Source organism: Drosophila eugracilis, unplaced genomic scaffold (genome assembly GCF_018153835.1).
Source record: "Drosophila eugracilis isolate 14026-0451.02 unplaced genomic scaffold, ASM1815383v1 contig_1897, whole genome shotgun sequence".
Taxonomy (NCBI): domain Eukaryota; kingdom Metazoa; phylum Arthropoda; class Insecta; order Diptera; family Drosophilidae; genus Drosophila; species Drosophila eugracilis.
In genome coordinates, this window is record NW_024572751.1 from 1,341,233 (window position 1) to 1,366,355 (window position 25,123).

The 25,123-nt window shown below is 43.0% G+C and overlaps 2 protein-coding genes across 5 annotated transcripts in view; one reads left to right on the forward strand and one right to left on the reverse strand.

Moving 5' to 3' along the window:
• LOC108115291 (inositol 1,4,5-trisphosphate receptor) overlaps positions 1-16,216 on the forward strand; it is a 23,520-nt gene extending 7,304 nt beyond the window's left edge. The window contains exons 2-20 of one of the 2 annotated variants that reach the window (XM_017226672.2): positions 4,015-4,343; positions 4,462-4,532; positions 4,593-4,708; positions 4,842-5,646; positions 5,715-6,934; positions 6,993-7,162; positions 7,218-7,373; positions 7,429-7,582; positions 7,645-7,786; positions 7,859-7,885; positions 7,987-8,636; positions 9,432-9,923; positions 10,636-13,398; positions 13,469-13,661; positions 13,723-13,845; positions 13,907-14,079; positions 14,135-14,299; positions 14,361-14,786; positions 14,839-16,216. In XM_017226672.2, the coding sequence (XP_017082161.2) occupies positions 4,243-4,343; positions 4,462-4,532; positions 4,593-4,708; positions 4,842-5,646; positions 5,715-6,934; positions 6,993-7,162; positions 7,218-7,373; positions 7,429-7,582; positions 7,645-7,786; positions 7,859-7,885; positions 7,987-8,636; positions 9,432-9,923; positions 10,636-13,398; positions 13,469-13,661; positions 13,723-13,845; positions 13,907-14,079; positions 14,135-14,299; positions 14,361-14,786; positions 14,839-15,405 (8,514 nt within the window). In that variant the 5' untranslated portion in view covers positions 4,015-4,242 and the 3' untranslated portion in view covers positions 15,406-16,216. The remainder of the gene's footprint in view (positions 1-4,014; positions 4,344-4,461; positions 4,533-4,592; positions 4,709-4,841; positions 5,647-5,714; positions 6,935-6,992; positions 7,163-7,217; positions 7,374-7,428; positions 7,583-7,644; positions 7,787-7,858; positions 7,886-7,986; positions 8,637-9,431; positions 9,924-10,635; positions 13,399-13,468; positions 13,662-13,722; positions 13,846-13,906; positions 14,080-14,134; positions 14,300-14,360; positions 14,787-14,838) is intronic. The other variant, XM_041817792.1, reaches the window with a different exon arrangement.
• Positions 16,217-16,283: 67 nt separating this feature from the next.
• On the reverse strand, positions 16,284-24,921 carry LOC108115292. Of its 3 annotated transcripts, none has more exons than XM_017226675.2 (13): positions 24,776-24,921; positions 23,586-23,885; positions 23,323-23,530; positions 22,795-22,866; positions 21,945-22,266; positions 20,324-21,533; positions 19,899-20,258; positions 19,384-19,841; positions 19,222-19,320; positions 18,856-19,166; positions 18,518-18,800; positions 18,291-18,455; positions 16,284-18,096 (listed from the first exon to the last, which is right to left on the reverse strand). In XM_017226675.2, the coding sequence occupies exons 2-13, from the start codon at positions 23,821-23,823 to the stop codon at positions 17,890-17,892; spliced, it is 3,933 nt and encodes a 1,310-aa protein (XP_017082164.1). In that variant the 5' UTR covers positions 23,824-23,885; positions 24,776-24,921; the 3' UTR covers positions 16,284-17,889. The 3 variants fall into 3 exon arrangements, with proteins under 3 accessions (XP_017082164.1, XP_017082165.1, XP_017082166.1); XM_017226676.2 differs by lacking the exon at positions 24,776-24,921 and adding an exon at positions 24,518-24,537; XM_017226677.2 differs by lacking the exon at positions 22,795-22,866.
• Between the last annotated feature and the right edge of the window lie 202 nt (positions 24,922-25,123).

The following is a 25,123-nucleotide window of genomic DNA, read 5'->3' on the forward strand; positions in this document are numbered from 1 at the left end:
CATAGTATTTCGAAATTTTAAAGAACATTGAGAATCATATAGATGTATTAATGGGCAATTCAGAAATCTCTTTCCACCAAATTTGAAAGATAAAAGAGGAAAAAAAGGTGGAAATGGCCGCACATTGCATCCATTGATTTATAATTCAACTGACTGATGACTGATAATCTATTCCAAATCTCAAATAGTGCCGAAAAGTTCAAATACAAAGCGAAAAGCGTTTTGATATACAATTAGGCGTTTATGATTCTGCAGCAATATGAAACCTTTGAAAACATAGTAAATCAGGAAAATATTGTATTTTGTATGACAAAATGTGTATTATTGAGTTATATCTCACAATTTTCTTATAGAAGCCATTATATATATTCTCATTCTTATCAAACTAGAGTAGAAATGAATAATAAGGATTGCAGACCCAATTTCGCATACGTTAATCGCAACATTTCTTTTTTGAGCAGAGATGAGGGGCTTTGCACATTTGCAACCGTCTTTACAACGTGAGCAACACTGCTTTCAGCAGCAGCTTTGTTGTCCTGATTTTTTCGTCCTAAATAACACATTAATTTCACCAGAACGAATCTCCATACAACCAAACTAATCTGGCTAAAACGAATTTTAAAGAATTTTTCCATTCAAACCCAAACAAAGGCTTATCGAGGGAGCACACTTGGGTTGAAGCTGCATGAAAAAGTCGCACTGACGACCTTGACCCGGTGGGCGGAATCGCATTAAGCCGAAGATCCGGGAAGGAGGGTAAAAAGTGAAATCAAATCTGCACATGCTCATGCTGAGAGTCAAAGCCAGAGGCTTTCAGGCTGGGGCACAAAGCAAGGTTTGACTAATGTCCCATTGGCAGCGCCAGTGGCACTACTAACCCAGCTAATTCGCAGCGCTGATGCGTAAGGCATGTCGAATGGGTGAGGTACGGGTCGGGCTTGACAGATGCTATGAATGAAAAGAAAAGTTGTGGGTGCCTTGAGCGAAAGTGGTGTAAATTCCACTCAAAGGCAGAGCGGAAAAGTGGAAAAGCTTCTGCAAGCTCGTGCCCCAGCTTTTCGGGCCGATTGCGGCGAACTTTGACCAACATTTTCGCTCCAGCGCTCGGTGTTTGTAGACCGTTTTATTTAATCGGGCTGCTGCTGCAAATTTAACTTCGAAGTGCTTGCCACCAAATTCCCTTCAATTTATCAGCCCAGTTTGCTATTTTTTAAAGTTCCGCGGCCGCGTGAGATGAGATTTTGTGTTTACACAGCGGCCAAACAATAAGAACGAGTGTAAGTGTTTGCTGGCCACTTGGCTGGCCGACAAGATGAAAATGTACACCTGGAAAAACAGATCCCAGGGAAGTCTTCGTGGGGCACTGGCAGTGCCAGCTTCCGCCACAATAAAACGAAAACGAAAAAATAGGCAAAATATCTGAGCTCCCACTCATAGATACTGAGGGCCTGTGTGTGTATCCACATTTCGTGTGTGATTTTGTTTAAGGTAACTGCTGGATTATTGTTATTCGACCGCCTAATTTGATTGAAGCGCTTGTTAGCCAAATTTATATACGAATAAATTCCACTTTAATTGCCCAACAGCGGTGGGTCGACGGCGGGCCATAGATTAGGCAACAGTTTATTGTGATAAAAAAAATAATTGCTATGTTAGCAAACAGATTGAATCGTCTTCCGGAAAACGCGAAAATTCCCCTCTTGGCACCCTAAGTTCCATTTGATTGGAAGGAGAGGGATGGCTTGAGTTGATGTCACAGCACCTCACTGCCTCCCGAATTCCAGGGTCCTTGTAGGGGGAAGAGGTCCTCGTTTCCTGCCTTCAGTCAGCTGCTTCCTTCCATCACTGCTAACGAGATGAACATATTTGAGCAGATGGGTGTTGCCAGGCCGCTGTGCTGTGCTGGATTTTACTGAATTCCTGACCCACAGAGTAGCTTGGTCTAGAGAGAAGTTATGAATTTCTTATTTCCTTCTCGGCTGGCGGAATTCCTGAGCTCATAAGCTCTGCCTAACCGAAGTTTGGGGGCTCAAGAAACCGTTTTCGGTAATTGTTATGTCAATCAATCTGATTAACTGGAGGTATATATCAATCGAATGGGTTCTACCCTTAAGCTCTCCGCCGTGCTAAACAGCCAAATCAGCTCATTAGTATGCCCACCTTGTTTCGCCATAAGCCAAACTAATCACCAGAAACAAATACATTGCAATAATACAAAATATCCAATAAATAACTCTTTCATTCGGATATGCCAAAAATAAGTTTGACTAGCCAGCAATTAAACAAATAAATAAACTGAACCGAAATATATTTTTAAATTTAATAAAGAAAATATGTCTGTTCCTTCTTCTTAGTGTAATTGTTGCTAATTTTTTGTTTATTTGTTAGGATCTTTTGACTGAAGACCACAAGACTTGTTTAAGCCAAATATCTTTTGAAATAAGCAAGAAATATAGCTGCCATAGACTCAGGACTTTAAACAACTTTCAAGAATCCTTCAAACAAGAATCCCCATTCAAACTTGTATGTCTTGCTTCCATGAAACTTGTCAAACAATGGAAGCATTTGCCTCATTCCCTTGTGGTCTAATACGGATATGAATGTGTTTGTTTTTTTCTATTCGCAATGCCAGCCATTATGTACAGATGATAAAGAAAGAAATCATAGAAAGCATTAAAGCGTCGCCTACATGAATCGTAAAAAGTGACAACTTTATTTGGGACATTTAAATGCGGACAGCCAGAAGAAATGTTTATTGGAAGTATTAAACAGACAACTTGGTATCTCCCTAAGGGTGGAAATATTAAGCATACGCCAGACTGTCCCAAGGCACGATACAGAGTAATGCGGGGTGGTCGACCGATTGCTCATGAATTTATTATATCCAGCTGAGGCTAAAAAGTATACGTTCTCCTTGCATGTGCCTTGGGTTGGTTTCCTGATATTTTTATATCATAATGGAAGCAGAGTTCACAGTGAGCAATTAGGGAATTAAAATGAATATGTGTACACTTGGGTTTCCCTTATTCTAGATTTTATGTTTGTTAATATAGGTCTTTCAAATTGAAAAAATAGTTTCAGGAAATTTAGAAAACTTAAATTGAGGTTTGAAAATGGTATCAGGTCCTTTTCACATTCCATAACCGCATCCCCAAAACAATAAAGTAATGTTGGCAAAGTAATGTGCTGGTCATTGTTTTGGATTAAGGCGGTATTGGTTTTACTTTCTGTCTATATAAGTATTTTATCTAGCAATAAATACTATAAAAAAGTCCTAGTGTTCTAAAAAGGAGTGTACTAGAGTAATATTTCAATCTGTTTTATTTCAGAGAAAGAAACTTCCACTAAGTAGGAAGTGCTGAAATATTTGCGGCTATCCTAAATATAATTTCTATGCTGATAAATAAACTCATTAATTTATCTAAAAAGATAAAGAAAAGAAAGAACAAAGTCTGATTACTTTAAAATTTAACTCTGGGTTATGCTGTCTTAGCTTCGTCACTACGTGAATGAACAACGTCACTTTTCAAAGACAAACATGAATCTTCTGTTAAGTTCAACAACCTTCTAAATTTAAGAAAATTTTATATTTATTTATTTTTTATCATACATATAATATCAAAAAACAAAACTATTTAGAATGTGTTAATCAAATTAATTTTAGTCGCCATAAGTTATCTAAAATATCATTTATACAGAGGCATAGATCGATTTTTAAATACATTATATTATCCACGGCAAATTATATTACAAGTATTCCACTAAATAAGGAATCATAAAATCCAGTTCCCATATCGTTATTAGCACAATAACATTTTCCCCTAAATGCAGCGAATCGCAAAATACATTTTGTATACATTTTATTCATTTTTGGAATATATATTAAGCTAGAATTGGGAATATATATACTAAAGAACCTTTTGATATGGAAAAATCATCCTAAAGAGCATTCTTGATGTGCCCCTTGAGATGTAAGCAAACTCACGGCCCCTTTCTCTCTGCTAAACCCCGCAGGACATAACGAGGACGACAAATCATTGCAATTAACTCGCGTAACCGACTGCGCCTCCCGAACAATAGCTCCCAGCTCAGAAACAGAAACAGCAACGGGAGCAGCCACGTGGGGAGCATCGGGCGGAGGCCCATTGTTGCGCCACCCGGCGGCAGCCACTCTACACACTCGACACCCCCAACCCAGATCCAATCCTCACCTCGAGCTCTAACCCACAGAAGGCTTCAGACATGGGCGACAATATAATTGGCTCGGCGAGCTTCCTGCACTTGGGGGACATTGTGTCCCTGTATGCGGAGGGCAGCGTTTGCGGCTTCTTAAGCACACTCGGGTAAGTACCATTGTCCAGGCTGAACGAGATGTTAACGACTGCGGCACCCGGAGGTGGAGGATCCCCTGGCGCCACCTGTTGTTGAATATTCAAGTAACTCTATGATTCATTTTCACAGCCTGGTGGATGATCGCACTGTGGTGTGTCCCGAAGCCGGAGACCTGAGCTGTCCGCCCAAGAAGTTCAGGGGTAAGTCCGGAGAGCAGATTGCTTTATAGTTAATATTACCAACTAATAATAATCTTTTAGATTGTCTCATCAAAATATGTCCCATGAACCGATACTCCGCCCAGAAGCAATTTTGGAAAGCAGCTAAGCAATCGGCCAGCTCCAATACGGATCCCAATCTCCTCAAGCGTTTGCATGTGAGTACAAATATAAGAGACAAGAAGCGTTGTTTTTTAAACTAATCTGCTGAATATTGTTGTTTAAAATATTATTAAATACCGTTTTAGTAATAACTAACTAACAACCGATTAAAATTTTTACAATTTTTAGCATGCTGCAGAGATCGAAAAGAAGCAGAATGAGACTGAGAACAAAAAGCTTCTGGGAACCTCAATCCAATATGGACGGGCTGTGGTACAGCTACTGCATTTGAAGTCCAACAAGTATCTGACGGTCAACAAGCGTCTACCGTCGCTGCTGGAGAAGAATGCCATGAGGGTCTACCTAGACGCCAATGGCAACGAAGGCTCCTGGTTCTACATCAAGCCCTTCTACAAGCTCCGCTCCATCGGAGACTACGTCGTGGTGGGCGACAAGGTGATCCTCAGTCCGGTTAACGCCGACCAACAGAACCTTCATGTGGCCGCCAACTATGAACTGCCAGACAACCCCGGCTGCAAGGAGGTCAATGTCCTTAACTCGTCCACCTCGTGGAAGATCTCGCTGTTCATGGAGCACAAGGAGAACCAGGAGCACATCCTCAAGGGTGGCGATGTGGTGCGTCTGTTTCACGCCGAGCAGGAGAAGTTCCTCACCATGGACGAGTATAAGAAGCAGTACCATGTCTTCTTGCGCACCACTGGACGAACCAGCGCCACCGCTGCCACCAGCAGCAAGGCACTCTGGGAGATCGAAGTGGTTCAGCACGACTCCTGCCGTGGCGGTGCCGGAGACTGGAACTCTCTCTACCGGTTTAAGCATCTGGCTACTGGACACTACCTTGCAGCCGAAGCGGAAGTCGATGTGTCTACTAGCGGAATAGCCGCCACCTCCGCATCAGGACATGAACTGCATTTGGGAGACTGCAGCAAGGACTCAGGTCTCAGCTGCTCCACCATGAACTCCACAATAAATGGTAAGTGGTGACCTCAGCTAACTTAACATCTAACTCTGACAACCATTAACTTAAACTCAACTTTTCAGACAAACCCAAGGGCAAGCAGTACCGTCTAGTTTCCGTTCCATACTCTGCGGACATAGCGTCGGTCTTTGTCCTGGATGCTACCACGATGGCTCGGCCGGATAGCCTGGTGCCGCAGTCGAGTTACGTGCGCCTGCAGCACATTTGCTCCAATACATGGGTCCACGCCACCTCAATACCCATCGATGCCGACGATGACAAGCCGGTGATGTCTATGGTTTGCTGCTCGCCCATCAAAGAGGACAAGGAGGCATTTGCGTTGATTCCTGTCTCTCCGGTGGAGGTGCGAGACCTTGACTTTGCCAACGATGCCTGCAAAGTTCTGGCCACGGTGACCAGCAAGCTGGACAACGGCAGCATCTCTATCAACGAGCGGCGAGCTCTGATATCGCTGCTGCAAGATATAGTTTACTTCATCGCCGGAATGGAGAATGAGCAGAACAAAACAAAAGCACTGGAGTTCACTATAAAGAATCCCATACGAGATCGACAGAAGTTGCTCCGCGAACAGTATATCCTTAAGCAGCTGTTCAAGATCCTCCAGGGACCTTTCCAGGAGCACACGGCCGGCGATGGTCCTTTTCTGCGGTTGGACGAGCTTAGTGACCCAAAGAACAGTCCGTACAAGAACATCTTCAGACTGTGCTATCGAATCCTTAGGCTGTCGCAGCAGGATTATCGAAAGAATCAGGAGTACATTGCCAAGCACTTTGGCCTAATGCAGAAGCAGATTGGATACGATATCCTGGCAGAGGACACCATTACGGCCCTGCTGCACAACAACCGGAAGCTGCTGGAGAAACACATCACCGCCGCAGAGATCGAGACGTTCGTCGGCTTGGTGCGGAAGAACATGCACAACTGGGACTCTCGGTTTCTAGACTACCTCTCCGACTTGTGCGTCTCCAACCGCAAAGCCATCGCTGTCACTCAGGAGCTGATCTGCAAGAGCGTGCTAAGCGACAAGAACAAGGACATACTGATCGAGACGCAGGTGAGGGCTTTGCAGAGTGGATCTAGCTCAGCGCGCTGCTACAAAGGCACCTCCGAGGACGTGTGTCTGGCCACTTTGGCCGAGGTAGCCGGCGACGATGAAGATCGATCCGATGTGCAGTCCACGTCCACCACAACCACCTGGGACAGTGCCAGCTTGAATGAAGATGATAGCAGCCTCTCGACGGTGGACAAATACGAAATCCATCTGAAATGGACAGGTCAACCGGTGGGTGTTGAACTTTCTTTAGTCTATTTTGAATTCCGATTCATTGTTTTCTTTGCAGACTTCCCGTTCCATGGCTGATTTGGCCAACTGCGATGCCGGCGAGCTGGAGGCTGCCATCCTGAACTACTATCGCCACCAGTTGAATCTGTTTTCCAACATGTGCCTCAACCGACAGTACCTGGCCTTGAATGAGCTTTCGCCTCGCCTGGATATTGATTTGATTCTGAAGTAAGTCCATCTTGGTGTTCAGAGAACAAAGCATTCATTCTTCAATCTTTCCCAGATGCATGTCGGATGAGACGATGCCCTACGAGCTGAGAGCTTCATTCTGTAGGCTGATGCTGCATCTCCACGTGGATCGCGATCCCCAGGAGCCAGTCACTCCCGTAAAGTACGCCCGTCTCTGGAGTGAGATTCCCTCGAAAATGTCGATCATGGAGTAAGTATCTTTAGGAATATCCTTGTTAAGAGGTTCTAACCTCCTCCTGTTGCAGCTATGATGGCAAGAACCAGCAGCCGGACCAAAACAAGCAAGCCTGTCGGGCCAAGTTCAACACAACCATCGCCTTTGTGGAGAACTATCTGTGCAATGTGGCCACCAAGGTGTGGCTCTTCACAGATCAGGAACAAAACAAACTCACCTTTGAGGTAGCATCGACTATTGACCAATTCGGGATGAAACATCATTTTTATATAAACTTTATTTTTAGGTTGTTAAACTGGCTAGGGATCTAATATACTTCGGATTCTACAGCTTCAGTGATCTTTTAAGACTCACCAAGACGCTGCTGTCCATACTGGACTGCGTATCCGACACCTCATCAGGAGCCTTTGCCAGCACGGATATTGACTGTAAGTACTTTACCAACAGAAAACTTTTAGAAAATGGTAACAATTTGAACTCTGCGCTCCTCTCTTAACAAGCTGTCGAAGAGGAGACCAGCACAGAGGGTAAGATGCTATATAGTCTTAGACTAATCGAAATGGTCCTGTAGCATTTAGTTTTAACCAGACAAGTTAATCAAAGCCAGTATTAATACCACAATTTTCAGCCGAAGGCGGGGTTCTGCGCTCAATCGGTGATATTAACACGGTGATGACATCGTTGGCCCTGGGATCGGTGGGCCAGGCCATAGCTGCTCCCAATATCTCCCTACAGCAGCGAAAGTCCGTCTCCCAGCTGATGAAGGAGTATCCGTTGGTGATGGACACCAAACTGAAGATAATTGAGATCCTCCAGTTCATTTTGGACGTACGTCTGGACTATCGGATCAGTTGCCTGCTCTCCATATTCAAGCGGGAGTTTGACGAGTCCGAGGTGGCTGCATCGGCTGCCAGCAGTGAAGCGGGTCAGCCGCCATCTCAGCCGCAGTCACCGCAGACGCCGGGTAGCACCAACGAGACCGATCCTCTGGAGAATTCTGAGTCTGTAGCAGCTGCTGCCGCAGCAGCAGCCGCCGCCACCGCTGCCCGTCAGAAGAACATTGATTTGGAATCCATCGGCGTGCAGGCAGAGGGCATCTTCGACTGTGAACGCAGCGATGCAGCTAACCTGGACTTGGATGGCCAGGGCGGACGCACTTTTCTGCGTGTTCTTCTCCACTTAATAATGCATGACTACGCCCCACTAGTCTCTGGCGCCCTGCACCTACTCTTCCGGCACTTTAGCCAGCGCCAGGAAGTGCTCCAGGCTTTCAGACAGGTAGGTTTCTAGAGATAGGGAGTTAACTTATTTTTCTGTCATTAACCATTTATCAAATAAGAGTTATAAAGCTTTATTGTTTATATAATAACATTTATAATATTAATATATAGCGATAGCTATGGCCTTATCTCATTTATATAAAATACTTGCAAGCTTTTATTTAGTTAATTATCTATAAGGGTTCTTCGATGTTAACTAGCACATTGTAATGATAGCTGCATTCTGTTTTAACAACAACATATAATTAAATAATATAGTTCGCATTACAAATCTAACTCATATTTCTAACAGTAGCTCTTTTAATATTAAACTTAGTTTTTAATTACAAAATTAATCAATATTACCGGTACCGGATTAAGATATGAGCAGAGGTTACCTCGAGTAGAGTGCTTTTTAGTTTTTATTTTCATAAATTTTAGAGTTAAAACATTTACCTAAGCACATTGTAAAGACTGCGGCTGGCCGTGGATATCATAAAGATATAGCAACTAACTCACTGAATGATCTAATGCTCGTCTTTTCTCTTGTGTTTGCATGCGCTAACTCTCTATCTCTTTCTCTAAATCGAGACTCGACCTTACTAATCCGATACCATATATACTAATGTAATCGTATATTCACGCAATTGAACTCATGAACTAGTTTAAAAAATCACAACTAACAAAGTGGACTTACACCGCATATCGTACCGACCGAACTTTTGATTTTGTATGTACCCATGATTTTGAAAGACTTCGGGTTAACCCGGCAGTTCGAGACTAAACTGGATCTGCCCTCCATCTCCGTTTTCAGGTGCAACTTCTGGTGTCGGACAGCGACGTGGAGTCGTATAAGCAGATCAAATCCGATCTTGACATCCTGCGACAGAGCGTAGAGAAATCAGAGTTGTGGGTCTACAAGGCCAAGGCCACAGATGAACTGGGCGCCACCGATGCCGGAGGTGATGCTGTCAACGTTGAGTACAATGCTGCCTTGTCCCAGGAGCAGCGAAACGAGTACCGCAAGGTCAAGGAGATTCTCATCCGCATGAACAAGTTCTGCGTCACTGCCTCTGGTCCGGGTTCGGTGGTCAAGCCGCGAAAGCACGAGCAGCGCTTGCTTCGCAACGTTGGTGTCCACACCGTCGTCCTTGATCTTCTCCAGAATCCCTACGACGAAAAGGACGATGAGCTGATGAAGGAGCTTATGTGCTTGGCCCACGAGTTTCTTCAGAACTTCTGTCTCGGCAATCAGCAGAACCAGGTCCTGCTGCACAACCACCTCGATCTATTTCTAAATCCAGGAGTAAGTAATTGAATTCTTATTATTTTGAAACTGCTTAAAATATTACTCAAAAGGATTTTGCCTCTTAAAACTATAAAGAATATGAGGTAAAGGAGTGAACTTAAGTTTCTTGACCACGCGGCACCGTTTTTATACCTTTTATTTTTGGCGAATTCTAGGTATAGTTATTTTTATGAAAGACATATTCCAAAAGGTACATTTTTAAATTGAATTGATTCTATATAGAATTCCATGCAGAACTCTATAATAAAGTCAGTCTGTGTACGTTTTCCTTTCTTTACTAAAGTAAAGAACGAGTAAAAATTACTTGACAGACTTTTACTCGGAAAGGAACGGAGTTCTGCAAATCCAATAAAAATAAAAATGCCTTTAAAAACTCTTAACATAATTCAGTATAAATTTATTAAAAAATTAAAAAAAGGACTTTTAATTTGCTTCAGGCTGGAAATAAAGGTGCATCAAAAATAAGTGCAGTGACTTGGAAAAAGGTTGTATTTTATTGATCGTTTTTCAAAAATGCATTGCAATTTAAAAACCATAAGTATTTTTGCTTAAAAAAAATATATCACTGCAGTTCATAGTGAATCCATAGTAGACTTAAACCTAATGTCATGTCCGTACCGCTATAAAGCCTGAATTACAAAATTTAATTGTTGAAAGATTAAGATATTGTCCGATTTCTCCAGCTAAGAAGAATTTGTTGATTTTTTAGATACTGGAGGCGAAGACCGTGTGTGCAATCTTCAAGGACAACCTGGCGCTTTGCAATGAGGTGACGGACAAGGTGGTGCAACACTTCGTGCATTGCATTGAGATCCATGGCCGTCACGTAGCCTACCTGCAGTTTCTGCAGACAATAGTGCGAGCGGAGAACCAGTTCATCCGCCGCTGCCAGGACATGGTCATGCAGGAGCTCATCAACTCTGGGGAAGATGTGCTGGTCTTCTACAACGACAAAGGCTCCTTTAACCACTTCGTGCAGATGATGCAACAGCAGATGCTGCGCATGGAGAAGCTAAGCGACGACAGCCCCCTGAAGTACCATGTAGAGCTGGTGAAACTCCTCGCCTGCTGTACCATGGGCAAGAACGTTTACACGGAGATTAAGTGCAATAACCTGCTCTCGCTGGACGATATAGTTACCATCATCTGCCATCCGCTCTGCATGCCAGAAGTGAAGGAGGCTTACGTAGACTTCCTTAATCACTGCTACATTGACACGGAGGTGGAAATGAAGGAGATCTACGCCTCCGGACACATGTGGAACCTGTTCGAGAAGAGCTTTCTGGTGGACATCAATCAGCTTATCTCAAATCCTGCCGCTGCCAGCAACAAAACCCTGCAGGCCTACGTCCTGAATGGAGTAACAAACCTTCTGAGTAGCTTCTTTGCCAGTCCGTTCTCAGATCAGAGTGCCATCGTGCAGTCCCGCCAGCTGATCTTCGTTCAGCTGCTTCAGGCTGCCCACAGGCTGACCCAGTGCCGGTGGCTATCGCTGGGGGATCGCTTCAATGTGGAGAATTGCATCCGTACACTGACTGAGTCGGCCAAGATGCGAAGCATCTCACTGCCCCCCGAGCTGGAACAGCAGGTGGCCACCATGTCCAGCAAGACAGCAATGCTAACGCGTCAGACCACGAAGTGGCTGCTGGCCTCTAAGCAGCCCAAGTACGAGGCCCAACAATCGGCCAGTCTAATGCGCTGGGATCGCTCAATCATTGAGGGCTTACAGGATATCGTATCTCTCTTGGAGGATCAACTAAAGCCTGTGGTGGAAGCGGAACTATCACTTCTTGTGGATATTCTGTACCGGTCGGAGTTACTCTTCCCCGCCGGAACTGAGGCCCGAAAGCGCTGCGAAAGTGGTGGTTTCATCCGAAAGCTGATCAAGCACACCGAAAAGCTACTGGAGGAAAAGGAGGAACGCATGTGCGTTAAGGTCCTGCGTACACTGCGTGAAATGATGGCCATCGATGTGAACTACGGTGAGAAGGGCGATGCACTGCGCCAGACGCTTCTGCTGCGCTATTTCCAGAGCAAGAGCACGAGGTTGCCAGAAGAGGAAATGCCGCTGTTGACCAATCCCTTGGTGGATCCCGCCAAGCAACACCATCTAGTGACTCACGGACCAGGGGCTAAGTACTTACAGCGAGCGGGCAAAACCCTACACGAGATGCAGAACCATTTGGACCGTGAGGGAGCTTCCGACCTGGTAGTTGAACTGGTCATCAAGTCAGTACACTCGCCCAATATATTCGTCGAGGCTGTAGAGTTGGGAATTGCTTTGCTAGAGGGCGGCAACCCCATTATACAGAAGGGTATGTTCCAAAAGTTCCTCAGCGACGACCTCAACCAGGCCTTTTTCAAAGTGTTCTTCGAGAAAATGAAGGATGCTCAACAGGAGATCAAGTCCACCGTAACAGTCAATACCACGGATATTGCGGCCAAGGCGCATGAACACAAACAAGATGGCAATCTGGAGCTGGACAAGATCTCTCGCAAGCATGGCCTTAAGAGCAACGGTGTGGTTATCACAGAAGAACTCAAGCGTGAACTGCACAATGCTGGACTGGCGACTGCACGGGCGTACGGCAATGCTAGAAACATCCACTCCGGCGAAGAAAGTTCCGCGATCAGTGTTAACAGTCCGCTGGAGGACATTCTGGCCGAGAAGCTGGAAAAGCACAAGGACAGTCGGGAGCAGCGTAACCAGTTGTCCAACAAGGTGCTAGTGATGCAGCCTATTTTACGATTTCTACAGCTGCTCTGCGAAAATCACAATCCTGACATGCAGAATCTGCTGAGAAACCAGAACAACAAGACGAACAACAACCTGGTATCGGAGACGCTGATGTTCTTGGACTGCATTTGTGGCTCGACGACGGGTGGCCTGGGACTTCTAGGCCTGTACATAAACGAGCACAATGTTGCCCTGATCAATCAGACATTGGAGGCCCTCACAGAGTACTGCCAGGGACCGTGTCACGAGAACCAGAACTGCATAGCTACCCACGAGTCGAATGGATTGGACATTATTACGGCACTCATACTAAACAACATCAATCCACTGGGAGAAAACCGCATGGATCTGGTTCTAGAGCTAAAGAACAATGCCTCAAAGCTGCTTTTGGCCATTATGGAGAGCCGTGGTGACAGTGAGAATGCTGAACGCATTCTTTACAACATGAATCCCAAGCAACTTGTTGAGGTGGCCTGCAAAGCCTATCACCAGGAGGAGCTAATTGACGAACAGGACGATGGAGATGAGCCGGATGCCGGGTCGGATGATGATGATGCCACCGTGAGTCCGCGAGAGGTGGGACACAACATATACATCTTGTGCCACCAGCTGGCGCAGCACAACAAGGAGTTGGCCGGCCTGCTTAAGGCTTCTGAGGACCCTCAGTCCGCCAGCTTTGACGCCAAGACAAGTCAAGCCTTGATGTACTATGCCACACACACTGCCCAGATTGAGGTAACCCAAATCGTAATATTATTTAAATACATTCATATTTATTTATATATTTTAATACATATATTTTAAGATTGTTCGCAACGACCGCACTTTGGAGCAGATCGTTTTTCCCATTCCCGAGATCTGCGAATACCTGACCACAGATACAAAAATCAAAATCCTGAACACCGCAGAACGGGACGACCAGGGATCCAAAGTGGCTGATTTCTTTGACAAAGCAGAGGAAATGTTCAACGAGATGAAGTGGCAAAAGAAGCTTAGAAGTATGCAACTGGCGTATTAATATAAAATTTGTACTTTTAATTGTTTTTTGGAAAATTTTAGGTCAACCTTTACTATTTTGGATTAGCAGTTACATGTCCCTTTGGAGCAATATACTCTTTAATTGTGTGGTTGTTATCAACATGATCGTGGCCTTCTTCTATCCCTTTGATAACACTGTGCCAGGTAAGACGATTGGGTAACATATAAGCTGGTCTTAAACATTTATCTTTGTTGATTTTTTCAGAGCTCAGTTCTCATATATCATTGTTGTTCTGGATTATAACGATATTCTCACTTGTGATTGTGATAACGTTGCCCCGAGAGTCTGGGATTAGAACGTTTATCGGGTCCGTAATCCTACGTTTTATCTTCCTATTAGGACCGGAGTCCACACTTTGTTTACTGGGAGTAGTGACGGTATGTAAAACGGTCTACATCCAAAAACCACTATTAAATGGTATCGTCCATATAGGTTACTCTGAAAAGTGTTCACATAGTGAGCATAATGGGCAACAAGGGCACTCTGGAAAAGCAGCTAATTAAAATTATAACTGACTTCCAGTTACTTTACCACTGCATTTACATAGCATTTTGCTTCTGTGGCCTGATCTTTCATCCCTTCTTCTATTCATTGCTGGTGAGTTGAAAGTTAATTCTTTTATATAGAAAAGAAGTTTCCTTAATAAAAAGTTTCTCAGCTCTTTGATGTGGTCTACCGGGAGGAGACGCTGGTCAATGTAATTCGTTCCGTGACGCGCAATGGACGATCCATTGTTTTGACAGCTGTGCTCGCCCTGATCCTGGTCTATTTGTTCTCAATCATTGGCTACATGTTTTTCAAGGATGACTTTCTGGTTAGTGTGGACTTTGAGGAGCAGGACAATCCATCTTCTCCGACAGTCCCCTTGACTATATCAGTACCAGTATCAGGAAATGCATGTCCTGCTCCAGATGAACTGGGCAACTGCCCGGCAGGACAAGATGTGGCGCCACAAAATCCTGGTGGCGGTGATGTAAAGGAACGGTCTTGCGACTCGCTAGTCATGTGCATAGTTACAACACTTAATCAAGGCTTGCGAAATGGCGGTGGTATTGGCGATATACTCAGGGCACCTTCAAGCAAGGTAGAATCAATTTTTTAATCTCAAACACCCTCATTAATTTATCCTTTTTCAGGAGGGTTTGTTCGTGGCTCGCGTAATCTACGACCTTCTTTTCTTCTTCATTGTGATTATTATTGTGTTGAACCTTATATTTGGTGTCATTATCGACACCTTTGCCGATCTGAGATCGGAGAAGCAGCAGAAAGAGGCCATCCTTAAGACGACCTGCTTCATCTGTTCTCTTAATAGGTCGGCCTTTGACAACAAGACAGTTAGCTTCGAGGAGCACATCAAGAGTGAGCACAATATGTGGCACTATCTGTACTTCATAGTGCTAGTAAAAGTGAAGGATCCCACTGAGTTCACTGGACCTGAAAGCTATGTGTATGCCATGGTCAAGGCAGGAATCCTAGAGTGGTTCCCCCGGTTGCGCGCCATGTCGCTGGCGGCTGTGGATGCTGATGGAGAGCAGATTGAGTTGCGCAGCATGCAAGCGCAGCTTCTGGACACGCAGATGCTCATAAAGAACCTATCCACCCAACTGCATGAACTTAAGGACCATATGACGGAACAGCGGAAACAGAAGCAACGGTTGGGATTACTCAACACAACGGCACACAGCCTCCTTCCGTTCCAGTGAGGCTGTTAGAATAGAATGGAAATTTAGGTTGACACTTAATTTTGGCTAACATTCCCTGTGCACGCGCGTAAATGTGAACCCAAAAGTATTGGCACTACTCGCCATAAAACCTCTTCGTAACTCATTCTCAATGTATTCACTGCGGGAGTGATCAAGATGCATAAAACTACAAAAATGTTTGAAAATCCCAAGTAAATACCAATAATCTTTCTGTATTAGATTCGAATTCCAAAAACGACAAACAAATTTGCTCAAATAATATCCCTCAGGATGAAATTCTAAAATTTTAACCAATTGAGTACAGTTATATGTAGTGAACCCACTCAGAGAACTTAGGGCTGTTAACATGTTATTTAGTGGGCGTGTTAAGCATTTTTCACAACCTGAAATCTATTCACCTTACCTCTCCTCGACAACTTTGTAATACCTGAAGCTAGAACCTAGACCTATGTAGTTAACTCAAAAATGTTCGCAGAGCGACCACAATACAATTTTCAAAAATGTTTTACGATGTTTTAAATTAAATATATTATTTAATTGTTAATACTGTATGAATATATGTTCATAAGTTTCAATGCAAGAAGATTTCTACTTGAAAAAACTTATTATTGTGATTACCCTTTTTTATATTGATTCCGTTTTCATTTGCGAATGGTTTACTTAGTGCTCGAAACGAGTTGTGTTGGTTACATTCATTCTAAGCTAACAGTTAGAGTATACACCCTAAGCGAAACTATACTATTGTTAAGTGAAACTTTATATCTTTACATGTAAAAGGAAATATATCTTTTAAATAAATACTATCAAATTATGTTGTTGGGATTTTTATTAATACCTTGAATTAACAACAACCATTAAATTGAGTCATACACAATCTCTGGATTTTTAGCCAACATTTTTATTATTACATATTAAACTACAATTGTGCCAGCCACTTTATAAGGAACGAAAGTTACATTTTTCTCTCGAAATTCATGCAACTAAACTTTACTTAAAAAGCTGCTAGCACACATTCATTCATAATTTATTGTTACATTTTTGTTTAATATTAAGAAAACATTTTACATAAAATTGTTCAATGCATTTTCATGAGATTTACCGTTCTCAGTTGTTCCTTTGTTTAATTTGTATAACTACATATTTATGTAAATGTTTGTATATTTGTATGTAAAGATTGATTCCATTGCTGGTGTTTGCATATCGACATTAAAATAATAAAGAGAGTGTACAAAATCAGTTGAACGGCTTAAACATAACACTGGAAGCTGCCGAAGGGATACAGATCGAATAAAAACGTAATACTTAGGTTTGTGGCAGTTCAACACTTTTTTCACATTTAAAATAATTCTGTATGAGAAATACTTGGAGGGCATATTGCTCTGGGGATGGAGTCGAATACGAATTGGAATTGAGCTTAATAGCCGGTTTGGAAAGTGTTAGATACAAAAGGCATCAACAGTTATAATTTACGATTATGTGATCTAAATATGTATATATAAATGTAAAAATGTTTTATCATTTGTCCTATTTTATTTTTGTAAAAGTCCTTTACGCTGCCTTTGTTTAATGTTGTTATCTATGACTTCGATTGGTTTTTCCCAACATATATGCGATACAATATGTTTTTCTCACTTTAATTAATATTTTGCATTTTCGTATTTTGGAAGAAAGAGTACTGGAGTAGATAAAACTTTAGTATTCTGAGAGTTTGAGTGTATATAAATAAATTAGTTATTAATCAACAATATTTGTTTAACTGCTCATGGTACAATTTGTGGCATATTTATAATATAATTTGTTTCTTAAATGTGTTAAACTTAAATGTTTTTGTTGGTTAGGTACAAAGAAAAATCTCATGGCTTATGTTGTAATTGATAAGTATTTTTCGGTATTGGCATTTAGAACGGATATTAGAATGAACTAAACACGGTTGTAAAACTGTCATGAAGCTAAGTTTAGTAAATTCTTAAAAATTGCATAAGAAATCGAATTAGATTGCTGCATAAAATTTGCTTGCGACTAGATTGAAATTTGTTGCTTTTCGACTTGCCTATGCGGTGTATTCTATCGAATCATATATGTATATCATATACGAGTACGTAAATATAGTTAGATGGATAAATTTGTTCTTATTACACTTTAACTAGCGCGGCTGCCTTGGATTTCATATTGAGAAGGGAAATGAAATTCAAATACTTAGGATTGTTCCCTGATTGCAAAAAATGTGGCATTATTATTCACAATTGTGCAACTCACATACAATTTCTAAACTTCTCTAATCGTATTTTTTAAATTATGATTCGAACTTATTTTTGAACAATCGGTTCCCTTCCAAATTGCCGCGTCACTAAGACCATATTCGAGATTTCATTCGATAAAACGGGTTATGCATTCTTTTCTTAAAAGCGAGCAGCCACGAATAAATCTACATGTGTTGATAGGTTAATATATATACTTGTGTGCCCACAAACCACCGAAAGCCTGTTAGACAGTTGTGCCATAAGCGTTGTTAAAAACAGCACGAGAGCTATCCGTATCCAGGGATATATCCTCGGGGCTGGCTAAGTCCACGCGCACATTCGAGTTGGTTCGACGTCGGGCCGTCTGCGCAGCGCCCCAATTGCTTAGAGTCCAATGAAATCCGGACGAGCTGGCAGCTGGTTCGGCGTCCACCTTGACCTGCGTGCAAACCTGAGAATAATAGGGGGCATACTTTTTACTATCTTCCTTATTAATACTTAAGTACGAATTAAACTTTGATAATTGAATAAAAACAATTTGAATAGCTTTTTAGTAAAAAGTAAACATTGAAACGATATAGATAAATATGTACTTAAAAATCGAGTTTAGATACGAAATATTTATCGAGTATGAATATAACTTACCTCTCGATTGCCGCATGGTAATGTTTCTGTACCGTTGCCCAAAGCAGAGCCCGACACTGAACCTGAGCCCGAATCACGAGTGCTGCCAATGCTACTGCTACTGGCCAGTGAGTCGTTGCTGGATTCAATTACTGCTCCTCGATAACGTGCCACAGCATGGACAGCCTGAAACAAGGAAATTAATTATTTTTATATGAACTAAATTCTTTTTACCAACAAAAACTTACCATGGCATCACCGCCTTGACAGTCTTCAATTGATTTAAGGATTTCCCAGACGAGCTCCGAGTCCAAGGGGATGGGCTGCTCGGTGTCGCGATTGTAGATGGCAATGGCGATGTGTACAGGATGGGGCACGGGTAACGGAATAAGTAGCTTTTCTGTCACGCTTTTCTCCCCGCATTTTTGCTTCCATGGTCGCCAGGACTTATGGTCATCTTGTGGAGTCTTCGGAACATTCTGGGCACGATGTGCACGCACTCTCGGTGTAGTCAATCCCACGGACATATCTCTGCAAGGAATTTTATTATCATCAGTCAGTAAAAGTAATACTAAATAAGTTTTACCTTTTCTCGGGCTTGCGGAAAGTGAGCGTTATGCGAGAGCGTGGATTGAATGCAGTCACTTCTAGGAAGGGCAGGTGTACCTGGACGTTGCCACGTGGAGCGTAAACATTGCCGAGCAGATCCAGGCCCTTGGAGCCAATCACATCGTTTGCATTCTTAACCATCTCCGTATAACGCATCAAATCTAACGAGGCATGTGGTTCTAGTTTAAAATGTGTATCGTGCTCAGTCAATGGCGTTAGAAAATCTAAACTAAATATGTCGGTGTATATAAGACCAGCCAATCCTGGCCAATCGTTTACCGTGAGACCCTGTAATGTGCAAACGAATTAATCATTGTTACGAGATCTGATAATAGCTTCTTACTTTATTATCCCAGAATTCTTCTTCGCTAATCGACAATCTGCCGATGACATGAGACGGATAATACTTCTCTAAAATATGGGCGGCCAGTTGTATAGCAATCTGATCATATATAATAATAGTAAGGATTTTTCAATTTACAATAAAGGTTTTTAGCACACAAACCTTTAATTCTTTGGTATTTAACTTTATGCGCGATTTGACCTGAGTAGTCAGAGCCGTCTGCAGTTCTCTTCGTCGCTTCTCCAGCTTCTCATGCAGCGAACTCATCAAATCTTGCGCCTCGCGGTCTAGCGCTAAATACGGACCGGTTTTACTGATTTGGGCGGAGAAAGGTCCGAAGCAAGCCTCGACAAACTGCAGGAAATCCTGTTGCGGCTGAAGGACCACTCGCTCAGTGGCATGCTGATAGGCCTGTAGCTCATCTAGTTCCATTTTTGCCTCTAGTGCAGCCAAAGCCTGCTCTGGTCGGATGATAAAGTAATAATCCAATGCCAATCCAGGTCCAGCGATTCGTTTTACAGCAATACTATCTGAGGCCGGGACACGTCCACACTTCTTGATAAACAAATGGTAGGTGAGCGAGTCCCAAATAAGGCGAAGGGAATACCGAACAACTCCAACTAACGGATGATAAATTATTTAAGACATTGTTCTTTGTATTTAGAAGATCAATGTACCTATAAATACAATTCCCGCTGCCAGAGGACAGATTAAAGTCGCCATTAGAACTGCTGCCACCGGCTGCAGTATACCCTGTATCAGAAGATTCCAAACTATGGCTTCTAGTAGAACGCAGTAACGATTTTTCGTATTGTCAGGCGCATCCAAATCATATATAAGGATCATGTAGATATGGAGCAGAAGTACGAACACGGGAATCCATAGAGGTGCAGTCACAGCCAGACTAATGCTCAGCAAACTGGCGGCCAAACATATTAGAGGAAAGGCAAACAAAATGACAATAGTGCCAAGAAATCCCTTTACAAAATAGTTCCAGGTTCGATTCACGTTGCGTGTCAGTCCCTTGCCAATAAAGCCTTGAACAGCATAAAAAAAAATAATTTTAAAAATGTCAATTAAAACATACGTAATTAAACCTTACCAGTATCCGGTTCTGTCTCAAAATGCGTGCGTGACTTTGATATATGGCGCCACAACTCAATTAGACGTGAAGCCAGCGTCTGTGTGATGCTCGTCTTCCTTGGAAATAGAGTTCCGTTGATCTGGGAAAGCTCCAAATCGGGCATGAAAGGCTTCACGCAGCAGAGGGCACGCAATCCCAGAGGACTACACCATGGTACTAGTATGCCCAGCAGAAACATCATATTCCAGGACCAGCACCAGATACGCTGGATCATGTTTAGTAGGCGCCAGAAAGGCCAGCGGGTGCTTGTTGTGCGGATTATCTCCTTTTCCACCAAGAACACAGGTTGGCTAGGATCCGAGCGGGGAGTGACAATGCTGGTAGCATGTTGACTGATCACAGTGGGAATTACGTCAGACTGCCCTTGGAAGTTGCGACGGATGATCCACGACTGCGGTGACCAAATGCGACAAGCCCACTGAAAGCTGCGCGTCGGAGTCTTAGCGTTCTTTAGCTCCTTGAGCAGCACAGGCTCCCGTTCCTTCATAAACGCCAGGTCACGGGACAAGAAGTAGGCTGTTTGATGCAGATTGTGCTGGGTACACATCTTCAGCGCCTCCTCGTGGGCCGACCAAGCGCTCTTATGAAGTCGGTTTTCCTCGGCGTGGCGTAGCTTAGAGCGCAACCAGGGTGCAACCCTTGAGAGCACGGAATGGTCATTGGCTAGACACTTCTTATGGTCCTCACGGGTGCGCTTGATATTTTGCTCTACCTTATCAACAGCCTTATACATGATTACCACAGACTGTGCCTGCTGCACCAAGAGTTCCGGAACTCCGGCGCCCAGCTCTGCCAGATTTACATTGGATACAATAGAGCTATAAACGCGCTGCAGATATTCCTTCATAACAGCCTCGTTTACTTCCTCTTCTATTTCCTTGTCATTTAACTTTTTGGCTCGAAGTTCGGCAATCAGACGCTCGCGAAAATGCAGGAACCAGCCTCGCGTCTCCCTCTCCAGAATGCCAACCAGAATTGGCAAAGCCTTGCGCATGATGTCGCGGCAGAACAGGCGCAAGTCGATCTCCTGGCCCTTGGGCGTGAGGAATAGGTACGGCACGGGCTGACTGACCTCACAGCTGTTAAAGTCGAACTTTTCCATGGTGGCACGGCGCAACATCTTTCGGACATAGGAGCACAGGCCGTCCAAGCAATCCTCAAACTCGGGCTGAAGAAATTATTTTGGTTTTACTAAATTTTAACAGCTATTTAACTTATTCCTATTCCAAAATTAGTTTTAAAAAACGATTCAAAGCAACTTAATGATTTTACATATTTTAATTATTGCTGAACAAAAAGAAATGCTATAGTCGAGTTCCGCGACTGTAAGATACCCGTTACTGCTTTATATGCTTAATCTCAACTTTGTATCAGTTTTAGTTATTGAGATCTCAGCGTTCATTGTGACAGACGGACGGACGTACAGACGGACATCGACATCGACTTCGCTATTGATACTGATCAAGAAAGAGTCAGAAACGCTTCCTTCTACCTGTTACATACTTTTCAACGAATCTAATATACCCTTTTACTCTATGAGTAACGGGTATAAAAATGAAACCAAGATAACTGAGCTTACCCGACAAACCAGTTCGGCTATAAGAAATCGACAGCGCTCTTCCTTGATCTTGTAGTCCAAGTTATGGGCCAATAGAGCCGGCACGCCGATAAACATATCCGCCAACTTGGTAAACGCCCCTAACAACCCGTGCATCGCTTGCACCACGGAGAAGAAATGCGAAAAGATCCGTGCTCGAGCCGTGACTACGACGAACCGAGCAGCCAGGGCCAGGTCGCTCAGGAAGGAGTCCTGAGCCCGCAACTTTCCCTTCTGAAGCAGTTGGGAGAGACGCCACTTGTGCACCTGGCCAGGAAAATGAATACTGGGAACATCGAACACGCTGTGAAGTAGTAAGGATATGAATTAGCTATCAAGGTTTGTAGTATCAAAAGATCAAGCCAACACAAAACACGTTAATGAACTAAATCAATGACAAATTGTTGGCATGCACAAGCGTGTACCAGATTAAGAATTATGATTTTCCCGATTTTAGGTGGATATTATATGTTTACACTGGTGTGTTTTGGAGTAAGCATCTCGGGATCTCTCGCTTCCTAAAATACACAGTTAATATTTAAGGAGTGCTCTTTACATCAGCACTTTTATACGTTATTAAATTAAAAGTTTTACACATTACAATTCCCGGAATATTTTGCTTTCCCTTTAACATTTTAAATGTGCCCCAGAGGTTTTAAGCATGCAGAAATTTATAAGAGCGGTTTTGGATTATGTCTTAAAATCTAAACAATTAACATTAAGTAATGATAATGTATGTACAAACGGAAGAACACCGACTAAACAGATTTTAACGCATGACAGAAGGTTGCCTTGGCTTTTGCTTATCGCCTTTTTAATAGTGTTTATTTACCCATTTTTACGTATAGTTTCCAATTGTTCCAAAGTTAATTTCTTCGGCTTTCCATATTTATCCTTTTGCAAGCTTTACAGAAATATTTCACATACAATTTGTTGTATACGGTTTCATGTTTCATTGGCAAGTGATAAACAGAAATAAAAACAAATAGTACTGGGGCATGCGTTTTGTTTAGTTAAGAAACAAATAAACAGATCACGATAGCTGATATCGTATTCATTTTTATAAAGATTTAGAGCATGCCTTAATTTGATTTTTGCGATTGCTCGGTGCAAAGTGTGGCGGAATGATTGGCAATGGTTAAGGAAATCAAGAAACGAAATAAATCACTAAAAGATGTGTGGGATGTGGCAAAAGCGCGGTTAGTTAGCAAGCTAACTGTTAGCTGCAAAATAGCTCTTTTTGCTTATTTAGCTGACAATTGCAAGTAGCTCCATCCATCATTCGTCATCCACCATCCACTCATCCATCAATCTATCCATCATCGCAATGAGCAGCTCTTTCTCGTGTCCGCAAACTCACCCAGTTTCCCGCAAAGTCTTTAGCTGAGCACTCGTCAATCGGCGGGGCTCCCCACTCCCATCCGAGGCCACGGCATCCAGCTCGTCAAAGGGTGGAGCTATAAAGAGGTCGCGCAAATTAATGGGACGCGCTTTGCGGTTGTTTACGCTGTTGGTCGCGTTTCTAGCCGTCAGATTTAGACCACTGCTGGCCAGCGCCTGTGGCAGAACTATAATAAGACTCGATTAGCATGGTTGATCCCTGCATTCTATACGATACCTTACCGATGGGAAAGCTCTTCCAGTGGTAGAGGAACTGCTCGGCCACACTTTTGATTTGCTCTACCAGCTGCTCCACCTCGGGCGGGGCTCCCACCAGATTGATGTTGAATTCGATGGGCTCCCGTTCGGGACCGGCCAACGTCTGGGGGCGCAACATCTGGGTGCCGGAAGAACTGACCGATAAGGTGGCAGGCACAGCAGGCGGCACCGGAACCGAAACGGCCTGCATGGACATGGGCATGGTAATTAGGAGCCTCCTTTCACTTTTTTATTGTGTCCATTCTTTTCTGGAATGAAAATATGCTGAAAGGAAGAGACGATACTTAGATACTTAGTTTTTTGTTACTTAAATAGTCAAAAACTAGTGAACAATTTTATCTTTTAAGGTAAAATGTTAAAAGATAACACATAATTCATACAATTCCAGTTTACATTAATTACATTTTTATACGACATGTGTCTCTATATCCGTCAGTTTGTTTAATATTTAGAAAATACTTGGAAATACTAAATTCCAATAAGTATAGGCCCTTTCTTTTTAATATTTTCGTGAGTAAACTTCTTTCTCGACAAACTTGAAGGGTTTTGAAGAGTATCACAAGTATCGGTATAGTGTATGTGTACTGTGTGTTACTTGGATTTTGTTATCCTGACCAAGCTAATTGGAATCGCACAAGCGCGCGTAATATTCATGATCTAATTAAAAATTCACTGGCGCATGTGTAATGGTGAGAATAGTGCGGATTCCATGTGAGAGTAAGAGAGTCCAGATGTAAACAAATATGCAATGCATTGAAATCTTCAGCTCCACGCACTGCTCAAATAGCAAAATTTCCGAAATACATTTAGCTACAGGACGGGCGGAGCTAGTCTGAAATGACGAGTTCACCTGCCACAAAGGCACCTGTCCGGTCCATGCACCTACGACAACTTACTCCCAATTTCGCGCTTCGTTTGCGTTAATGGGGTGGTCCCCAAATGTGTCGTTCCACGCCCATGAGTAGACACTGTACTGAAGTGCCCCCCGCGAGTTAACCAGCCCCACACCCCTGCCCCAACGATTCTTATTGTTTAATTGCCGCACACACACACTCTCAGCAGCTTCTCGAGACGCACATGCACATCTACACGCAATGCGCACACAAGGCGTTCTGTGTTGTCGTTGTTGGTTTTGAGTTACAACTGCCTTTTACCTCGCTTTCAATATCAAATTGCTGGAGCTTCAGACTCTGCAGGCATCGTAGTGACGACTCACGAGATCACAAAGCTACGTTTTTCCGTTTTTGGACTATATTGAGCGAGCAGACAAACAATACACATACGCTATTTTCAATGCACCCCTGGGGCACATTTTTCTGAAGGTGGTCAAGCTTACTGCTCGTCACTATCGATGAACAAGCAAATATCGATTGTTTGCTTTACAAGGGCTGCAACTGGATGTCAGCCGGTAACAATTGAAATTAAATCGAACTTTGAAACAATGTAAGTGACTTTAAACATTTACAAAGATATCAAGCATTCTTTTATGTACGCTTTTAATT